Source organism: Lactuca virosa, chromosome 7, assembly GCF_052849685.1.
Source record: "Lactuca virosa cultivar CGN04683 chromosome 7, Lactuca_virosa_CGN04683_v6, whole genome shotgun sequence".
Classification (NCBI taxonomy): Eukaryota; Viridiplantae; Streptophyta; class Magnoliopsida; order Asterales; family Asteraceae; genus Lactuca; species Lactuca virosa.
In genome coordinates this window covers 196,875,417-196,886,295 of record NC_136432.1, presented here as the reverse complement: position 1 = coordinate 196,886,295, position 10,879 = coordinate 196,875,417, and the positions used below count along the sequence as shown (strand labels likewise).

The window sequence follows — 10,879 nt, the reverse complement described above, 5'->3', positions numbered from 1 at the left end:
GTATGATTCAACATGTTTATGATCCTTAGTTCGTTATGATCAAAAAATATTTTGATTCAAATATGTTTTGATCCTTAGTTATATCTTTTATGATTCAAAATATATAATAATCCAAATTTTTATGAAAAAAAGCTTTATTTAAATGAGTATATTATTGATCCAAAATCATATGATTCAAATATGATATGATCAAATATATTATGATTCAAAATAATTTGATTCAAAATTTTATAATCCTAAAATAATGTGAATCAAAAATAATATGACATGAAAATATTATGATGCTTAATATTTTTGTTATTTAAAATTTTTATAATTGTTAAACATTAAAACTCAAACCGATATTTAGTTTAAAAACATAAAAAAAATTCGAAAACAAATAATAAAAAAAACACTAATAGCTTCAAATATATAGTAAAGAGATTATAAAAACAAAAAAAAACAAAAAATAATTAAAAAATTATAAAAAAACTAACAAAAAAATTCTATGTTTTTGACCCTACTATCTACGTGTCATTAAATTAGGAGAAATTAAATATCCTTATATTTTTCTTTTTTACTTATCTTTCTACCTATGTGAAATAATGACAAGTGTTTTAAAATATTATTAATTTTTATCAAAATCTGACACTTATCACTATTGAAGATATTAAATACTAAAAAAAGATAAGATGATATTTAATTTCTCTTAAATCGGATTTAGGATAATAAAAAAACTACAATATGAATTTTAAGCAAAATTCAAGATTCAAACACATAGTATCTTGCTATGTATCTGAGAGAAGTTTTGCAGAGTAGTGTTAATAGAAGATTGTCTTTGCAACAACCGAAATCTTGAATATATAAAGAAAACTGTCGTTATTTTTAGTTATGAATTTGGAGGGAAAAAATGCATCTGTTCCGAACAATTGTGTTGGTTGGTTTTTGCGGAAACCACCGAACGAATAATATCTGTTGCATATGGATCTGGTTTCGGGCCGGGGTGTTGCCCCTGGACCCGGAATTATGCATTTCTCACATCCACACCAATAGTATAACCAAAGCTAAACCCAATTGTCTCGAATTAATCAAGATTATATCAAATGACTTGATGAAACTATACTCGGTTGATGATAAGTTCCAAAACTTTGACACTTAAAAATCTGTTGGGTGCAGTAAATCACGTGGCATCTGTGTTGATTTTTCACAGTATTATTCACAAGTTTTTTAGAAGTAAGCGAATTTAGGTTTTAATAGTTGATTTTTCAACAATTCCTACATCAAACTTGTTATTTAGTTTGCTTTAATTTGTTTTCACCGGTTTCCATTTATATTTTAGAGTTTCCTACTAAATCTCAATATGTTTCATCAAAGAAAAATTAACAGATATTATAATCTACATTGAGTGTTCTTTATTTAGTATCAATTAAACAATCACACATTTCATATTCTTTTTATTACTTGATTACAAGTTTACAACACGTACACCTTGCTTTAATTTGGTCCATAGAATAAGGAAGAGACAATACTTGACGACTCCTAAATGTGTTCAAATACTTATGGACTAAAAACAAGTCACTTTAATTTATGAAAAGTGTATAAAAATGAATCGTTCTAGAAAGAAAACCACATCTTTGTTTTTTTTTGCCTATTCTACCACCACTATCGAAATATGTTAACAAACATTACAAATAGAGACAAAAAACGTGAAAGAACAATATGTCTTTATCTATTTTGCTACCACAAAAGAAAACTAAGGAAATACGTTAATAAACAAATGTCAACATCGACCACTTTCTGTACCCTTCTTCAACCTTCGTGTATATTTGCAAAATACTGCAGAAATCTCTGCTATATAAGGCCATGCACTTGTTATAGCTTTAGTTATTGCATGATGGCTATAAACACTCAAAACTCGACTTTTCTCCCTCTACAAGAGAAAATAGTCCATAAGAACACAACAGCCCGAGTCATAGAGTTCGTGATTCTTTCCCTTCTTGTTTCCCTACTTATTTATCGAGTCGTTTACTTCAAGAATCAAGGCCATTACTTCCCATGGGTTCTTGCGTTGCTGTGTGAGTCAATGTTTACTTTCACTTGGATTCTTGTTATGTCTACTAAATGGAATCAATGTTCAACCAAAACATACCCTGAAAGACTCTTAAACAGGTAAATTTCGATTTGGTTTTCTAGCCTCGATCTTTGATTTTTTTTCCACTTTAAAATTGGAAAACGAGTCTTAACTTATTAAGTTCTCGGTTTACTGACAGTTTTTTATGCTTTAATGAACAATACACAGATTTAGAGCATTACATCGCATAGTTTAATGCAACTGTAGAATAAGTTGGAATGTCTAGTGATGGCACGTTGTCATTCAATAGATATGACGCTCAATAGTTATCGAATTATTCAACCAGAATAAAAACTTATTTAATATAAATGATTAACAAATAAATATATATTTTATAAAAAATATATATTTCATTGAACTTTTATAGAGTTCAATTCATTGTAAAGAAAAACATATATATATTGTATGGAAAGTGAAATTATGATATAGCAAACCATTAAATTATATAGAATTCAAATGCATTATAGATGTCATTAAGATACCAATATTGATAACAATTTTTTTTTATAGTATATTAATTTCAAATAAATGTTACTTTTAGTATACACTTTCAAAACCGAGTTATCCCATATTTATATTCCACATGCTTCAACTTTGAGATGACTGTCGTTCAAAACATACATAACCATTTGTTATCAACATTGTGAATGTTATTTGCTACTTGTGTGCAAAATTATTCATACACAACAAAATATGTTTCAGTGTAAACGAATCAGAGTTTCCAGCTGTGGATGTCTTTGTAACCACTGCAGATGCCATCCTAGAACCATCTATCATAACAATGAACACAGTGTTATCCTTGCTAGCAGTAGATTTTCCATCTAACAAGTTAGCTCTTTATCTGTCCGACGATGGCTGCTCACCTCTTACATATTATTCACTTGTTGAAACGATAAAGTTTGCAAAAGTTTGGGTCCCTTTCTGCAAAAAGTATAACGTGCAAGTCAGAGCTCCGTTTCGATACTTTACTCCCGAGTCGACACCATTAAAAGACGATTCATTAGAATTCCAACAAGAATGGAAAAAGATGAAGGTAGTAATTTGGAATTTCCGAAAGTTCAAACATTTTCTTAAATTGGTATCTGTGGCCCTAATCTTTCAAATTTTTATTTTTTAACCCCCTTAAGTACGATTTTTACTTTTATACGACTTCTTGCAATTTTTATCCAATTTGAAAGATAATTATCGAAAAAGGTTGAAACTTTTTAGATGGGCATTTTCAAAACTCAAGTTGAACTCGTAATCCTTGGGTACTATGGTGTTTTCGGTATATGAAGATCTGTGGTATCCAAATTCGTTACGTCAATATACTGTTGCTTGTCATTATATACAAGTTTTCACGTGCTCCTTGTCTGCGTATGATATTGATTACAGAACGAATATGGAGATCTTTACAAGAAGATTGAGTTCGCATCTCAGAGGCCCATCCCATGTGATCGTAATTCGGATTTTGCTGATTTCTATAATGTTCACCGGTCGGACCACCCAACTATCATCAAGGTACTATGTCCAAGCATTCCCAATTTTTCTTATAAATGAAGTTACGATGTGTGGCTATAAGGTTAGCAAATCTTGATATGCACCCAGTTTGATAGACAGATCCTTTTAATAGCTAAACTATGACAGTTAACAAAAATATGAACACTTAGGGATTTTTAGCAGAGTTAAGCATTGTTTTTTATATAATAAACTTCTGTTCTCCTCCAAGTGTTTGACGAAATTCCCCAATGAGATTGACATGTCAGAACAATCTCGGAGGCTAGCGTTTGTGGTTCAAACAGATCTTTAGGAGATTTAAACATTGTTTTTTATATTATAAGCTTCTGTTGCAATCCAAGTGTTCGATGAAATTCCTCAAGGAGATTGACATGTCAGAAAAATCTCGGAGGCTAATGTTTGTGGTTCAAACGGTGCTTTAAATGTGATAAGGTTGATTTGTTTGATTGCATAACGACATTAGCCACATGGTTGTGTCTGAGTCAAGGCTAAAAATAAGTGAAACAACATGAGGTTTGTAAAACAGGAGAAAAGAAAAAAAATAAACATAAACATAACAAACTAAACAATTACCAAACAATATAATGAATGAAAGATAGACTGAGATTGTAAATTGTAATAACTTCTTAAATCTTTACTCTTATTTTAAAAAAGAAGATTTTGACATGATAAAATTAATTGTTGTAGATTATATCGGAAAATAAAGAAGGTAGTCCAAATGAATTACCCCATGTGATATACATCTCGAGAGAAAAAAGCTCCAAGCATCAACACCATTACAAAGCTGGTGCCATGAATGTTTTGGTTAGTAGGCTCTTTAAGCTTTATACAATTATCAGTTTCTTTTTTCTAATTTTATAAATAACAAGAGGGATAAATAATGTTGTGTAAATGATGAGCAGACAAGAGTCTCGGGAGTAATGACAAATTCGCCTCTGATGTTGAATCTAGACTGTGACATGTACGCAAACAATCCACAAGTTTTCATTCATGCAATGTGTATGCTGTTTAGTTTCAAGAATGAAGAAGATGCCGGTTTTATCCAATTTCCTCAAGCTTTCTATAATGGGTTGAAGGATGACCCTTTTGGGAATCAACTTGCTAACTTTTATGTGCGTATATTTTTTTTAATCTCTTATTCTCCAGATTTAATCTGACTTGACATGACAGGTTGAACTGTGTTTGACATACATTGTACCAGTTCAGTCATGTCATGTCATGTCACAAACAAACGACATCCCAAATACAAATTCAAGAATCCCACATGATTTTACTTTTTTAACCTTTTTATCATGTTTAAATCAGTATCTTGCAAATGGAATTTCGGGAATTCAAGGGACTTTTTACGCAGGATCGAATTGTTTTCACAGACGAAAGGTTATTTATGGTTCATATCCAAATGATAAAATAAAAACCGGTACGTAACTATAAATTTTTTTTTTTTTTCCATATCTATGGTCATTTTTTTTTGATGTCTACACTTTGATTTAACTCTTTATATTTATTTTCTTAAATACAAAATATAGATAACAAAGATCTACATAAAATCTTCGGAAAATCAATTGAATTACAAGAATCAGCCGCTGAGATATTATCAAGCTCAAATTCAAAGATAGAAAGTCAAAGGAGACCCTCGAGTTTCATTGAAGCGGCAATTCACGTTGCGGGTTGTAGCTATGAGTACGGTACCATGTGGGGCACACAGGTAAACAATCTGATTTACATCTTACATGATACTCCTGGGGTGGGGCAGTGTGAGCCAGCTCAGAGGTTGCTAGAAGAATAAAGGTTTTTACAGATAAACCTAATTACAACAGTTATTTAATAAACTCGCGATATTTTTTAGGTTGGATGGATGTACGGATCGACAACCGAAGATGTTCTCACGGGACTGACGATCCATGGAAAAGGGTATAGATCCGTCATTTGCACACCCGACCCGCCCGCATTTCTCGGGTGTGCCCCTACAACGTATCCATCCGCCAACACCCAACAAAAAAGATGGGCCATGGGGCTTCTTGAAATCTTATTCACCGATAAAAGCCCAATACTTCTTACTATAAAAGGAAACCTTTGGTTTCGACAAGCCCTCGCTTACCTATGGCTTAGTTCATGGGCAATTCGGTCATTTTTCGAGCTAATTTACGCGGCCCTTCTGTCGTATTGCATCATCACCGGTTCCCATTTCTTGCCGAAGGTGAACGAGCCGGCTTTTCTCATCCCCGGGGGTATTTTTGTCATTTACAATCTTTACGTGTTGTGGGAATTCCGAAGGATAAATTTGTCATTTCGTATGTGGTGGAACCTCCAAAGAATGGGGAGAGTAAACGCCATGACCGCGTATACGTTCGCGTTTGTAACTGTCGTCTTGAAGCTCTTTGGATTATCGAATATAGTTTTTGAAGTAACACAAAAGGAAGAAAGTAATGATGATGAAGATACTTCCGGAAGGTTTGTTTACGACACGTCACCGATGATCGTGCCAGGTGTCGCGATTCTGTTGGTCAGTCTCACTGCATTGGTTAGTGGGATGTCAAGATTAGGGGAGGTTGGATTTGGGGAGATGGTTTGTAATGTTTGGATGATACTATGCTTTTGGGAATACTTTAAAGGGATTTTTGGGAATGGGAAATATAGGATTCCTACATCCACAATTTGGAAGGCTGGAGCTTTGGCTTTACTTTTTGTGCAATTATGTAGAAGATCATCTTAATTGTTATAGATGATTTTATATAGATTTATGTTTGTATGATTTGAATAGAAGATGTTGGTTAAGAATCATGTTAGGATTAAATTGGAACATTGTTAAAGCTTTATGTTCCTATGTAACAAATTGTTGCATTCATTTGTGGATAATATGTTAGAAATGAAAAAATATGTGTATAATACATGCTTTAGGGTGTAGAAATATTATTAATCATAATCATGAAAAATTACAAAAGGATCCTTTTATGTCGGATGTTTGATTTTTGAAGGTTTCAATTAAAATAAAAATTTGCGAAAGGATCATTTATGTCGGATGTTAAATTTTGGAAGGTTTCAATTAAAATAAAGGTAAATTGCACACAAGTCATTGTATTTTTACAAAAATCTGATTTTGACACTGTTATTTTTTGTTTCAATTTAGTCGTTAAGTTTTCTAATTTTTTTGCAATGTTGACCACTTGATTGATTAACATGTTGACCTGCTGAAGTGGTATGTTGGCGTTTCAGTTTTTGGTGATGTGACATAATGACATGACACTATTTGGTTATGAAGCATTGAGTTGACATGATGACGTGTCAAAAATGACACAAAAAATACTAAGTTTTCACTTTTTTTCAATTTTAACATTAAGTTTTCATTTTTTTAAATTTTTTTGACACTATATTGTTTATTCCAAATCGAACATCATATTTTTCCAATTTCGTTCAATGTTGACCATATTTACATTTGAAACTATATAAATATATATTTTTTTTAAATTTGAAACTGTATAAATAAATCTTTTTACATTTAAAAATCATATATATATATATATATATATATATATATATATATATATATATATATATATATATATATATACACAAGGTTTTTATATTTAAACCATAATTTAATGTATAAATATGTATTATGTATATGATAACTGTATTTTAAATTAAAAACACATTTTTAATACGGTCTTGGAGGTGCATATAAGTCAGAAAATCTAATGTGATCTTGAGAACACAATGGTCTGGGGCTTGCGTTAATTACCAAGGAATGTTCGTTTTGTATATATATATATATATATATATATATATATATATATATATATATATATATATATATATATATATATATATATTCGTGATTTTGGTTCTTGCAGACATACTTTTTATTCACTTAACGTTACTATGCTAAAATCTTGTCTCAAAAAGCAAGTTTCAGAATTTTACATTTTTGCATGAAATAAAAATTAAGTTTTCTTGGATCATATTGTTTCGTGTTATTCCATGCATTATGGTCGAAATTTTGAAAAATGTTTCCACACATGATCCTTGAAATATCCAAGTTATAATTGATATTCGCTAACATTTTTTTCTAACAAAAAATATGAATTAAAGAGAGAAATCAATCAGCTTTCATAATAATAATAACAACAACAACAACATAAAATAAATTCACACGACAAATGCTAAATAAAATACAAATTGTTAGGTTAAATATTATAATTTATCATTGAAATCGAACAATTTCCAACTACTATCACAAACAGATTAACCGACAAACAACTAAATGGTTGATTTAATTAGTAATGGCTCAACTATGAAGTTTCATATCAAGCGTTAATTAGCAATACAAATGTAACATCCTAAAAATTTCAACAAATTTAAACTTTTCAAAACGACTTTTTTACTAATAAAAGTGTTTACAAAATTAGTATTTCTAAAACATTATTTAAAATCAGAGTCTCCCAAGATCCATTCAGCCGTAAAACCAAGGATGTGTACGGTCACGCCTTCACCTTGTCATGGTCCTCTGAAGTACCTGAAAGAATAAACTGAAATTGTAAGCACAAAGCTTAGTGAGTTCCCCCAAAATACCACCACACAAACAGATAACATATACCAACAAACATCATGCATACATAGCCTTCAGCCTGACTGGAACGCCCTTACCAGCCTACAGTCTATCTGGTACGGTCACAGGGCCTTCAGCCTGACTGGAACGCCCTTACCGGCCTACAGTCTATCTGGTACGCTCACATAACCTTCAGCATGATCGGTACACCCTACCGGGCCTTCAGCCTATCTGGACCATTCTCCGGGCCTTCGGCCTGATATGCCCCACTGGCCTTCAGTCTATCTGGGACGCCCCGGGTCTGTTGGCTTTCAACACAAAGTAGGACCACCTCAACCCAACCACACATACACTGTGTCGACACACATATATAACAAACAACAATACAAATAACCAGCCAATAAACAAACAGACAGATCTTACAGATCACTAAGCATAACATCATCCTATCTACCAGGATACAGATCTAACAGATCACTACAGAACACAATCATATGATAAACCAGGACAACAATCCAAAGGGCCGACCTTGGTGCCTTCGACCCATAAGTATAGTGAGGAAAACTCACCTCTGCCGAATCTCACAGAAAGAATCTCTGGCTGCTGGTCCGTAAGAATTCCCGCGCTATAAATCACATTTTAGTCATCCATCAATAATCAGATCTGACTCACACTAAATGTCCAAACCAGGGTAAAGGACCTTTTTACCCTCTTCATCACTTGGCCCAAAGCCAAGGCCCAATCCAACAATCCAAAAGCCTAAATTCCAAATAAACACCCAAGGCCCAAGCATGGCCCGATTTTACAAATTAGGCCCAAACCCCTTCCATGGGCCTTAACTCAAGGCCCAATAATATTCCCATCCCAAAACACCAGAAATCAGATGGCCCATCAAATCCCCAAACATCTAAGCCCAATACATGGCCCAAACCGAAGACCAAAAGATCCGAGGCCCATTCTGATGAGTACGTGGGGCGTACCCAGCTGTACGCTAAGCGTATATGCTTTAGGGATTGTACGCTGCACGTACTGGCTTGTACGCCCAGCGTACTCCTCCTGTTCAGCCACCTTTCACATTTAGCCCTTAATCCCTTAAGACATTGCTCCAAAACGTAGATCTGACTTCCTTGAGCTGAATTATCATGTAAAGTTGCCAACTTTACGTTCATGCATGGCTAAATGAAACTCTTAAGTTTAAAGAGGACTTAACGAGTGACTTAATGCATGCATGATACCCAATACCCCATAAAGTTGACACTTTTATGCATAGGGAACTCCCAATAAGTTCATATCCAAAAGAATAAGTCTTTCAAATGACTTAACTCCACAACCAACCCAAAAAGGAACCAAAAACATAACAAATCAATCCATAAAGAGATCTAAACATCTACAAGCCAATGTATGAACTTGATACCTCAAAATTCTTGCAAATAGGGTGATGATTCCGGATCTAAAGGCCCCTCACCAAGCAAAGCACATACAAGCTTTTTTACTTCCTTCGCAATGGGCCAAAAAAAATGACACCACAATCTTCTCAAGAGCTCAAAACACCACCAAGAAGGCTTAAGGGTCGATTTAGGGTTTTAGGAGGCATGGGGGCTAGTAAAAAGGCCAACCCTAGAGACTTAAGGTCTTTATATAGGGTGCAACACACTTAACTTAGGGTTTCTTAAACCCCTTGTACGCCCAGCGTACGAGGCCGATGCTTCGCGACCCATCTGCTGACTTCGCTCAGCGTACGCCAATGTACGCCTCGCGTAATGGCCCTCTCACCGGTACGCCCAACGTACTTCCCATGTACACCCCGCGTACTAGGATTTTCCCCAAACCCTAAATTCTTCCAAAGGCCATAACTTCTTCACTACAAATCTGATTTCGACGATCCTTATATCCATGAAAATTTAACGAGAAGCTCTACGCTTTAATCATCTAATAACCGCCTTAAAACTTTCCGAATATAAATCTAATTTCCATAAAAGTCTGGACTGACACTTTACCGAAAAACCCCTTGGCTCTAGAACACAAACCGAACCCCCGAACCATCTAAATTTACATCACACGTATCCAAAAGGTCTAAATCTTATTTCCTCAACGGCCCTAAGCCTGATAATTCCCAATCTTTGGTCACTACCCCGAAATAGGAAATGATTCGGAACAGGATGTTACAACAAATGATGTTGCAATTAATACATATTTTTTTATATATTTAAATTGTATTTTCATATGTTTATTTACATTTAAATCGTAATCTTACATTAAAATTAAATATTTATATGTAAAAACTATTTTACATTAAAATTTCTTATTTAGTGAAAAATATACTTATAATATAAATAATATATTTTTTATACATAACATTACGATTTAAATAAAAAATATTTTATTTACACAAAAAAATGTGTTTAAATGTAAAAAATTTACTTATACCGTTTCAAATGGAAAATAAAACATTAAATGAAATTGAAAAAAAACGATGTTCGTTTTCAAACGAAAAATAGAGTGTCAAAATAAAAATAAAAAATAATAATAATAACTAAACGTCAAAATTGAAAAAAAATGAAAACTTATTGTCTTTTATGCCAATTTTTTTTTCAATTTTTGACATGTCATCATAACATGTCAACCCTTGGTTGACCGATAAAGTGGTCGACATTGCAAAAAATTAATAAACTTGATGACCAAATTGAAACAAAAATATCGCAGTATCAAAATCGAATCAAAAGCTA

The 10,879-nt window shown here is 32.9% G+C and overlaps 1 protein-coding gene across 1 annotated transcript; it reads left to right on the top strand.

Annotated features, from left to right (window-relative positions):
- The first annotated feature begins 1,821 nt into the window (after positions 1 to 1,821).
- LOC145124280 (cellulose synthase-like protein H1) lies at positions 1,822 to 6,452 on the top strand. Its single transcript, XM_079059553.1, has 8 exons — positions 1,822 to 2,148; positions 2,813 to 3,143; positions 3,485 to 3,610; positions 4,295 to 4,411; positions 4,510 to 4,719; positions 4,913 to 5,024; positions 5,134 to 5,312; positions 5,454 to 6,452. Exons 1-8 carry the CDS (start codon positions 1,871 to 1,873, stop codon positions 6,318 to 6,320), a joined length of 2,220 nt encoding a protein of 739 aa, XP_078915679.1. The 5' UTR covers positions 1,822 to 1,870; the 3' UTR covers positions 6,321 to 6,452.
- Positions 6,453 to 10,879: the final 4,427 nt, after the last annotated feature.

Excerpts from the sequence above, each read along its gene's own strand:
- LOC145124280 (XM_079059553.1), top strand. The coding sequence starts at position 1,871 with ATGATGGCTATAAACACTCAAAACTCGACTTTTCTCCCTCTACAAGAG. Across the intron at positions 3,144-3,484 it reads AAGAATGGAAAAAGATGAAG|AACGAATATGGAGATCTTTA; the intron begins GTAGTAATTTGG and ends TATTGATTACAG. Across the intron at positions 4,720-4,912 it reads ATCAACTTGCTAACTTTTAT|TATCTTGCAAATGGAATTTC; the intron begins GTGCGTATATTT and ends TGTTTAAATCAG.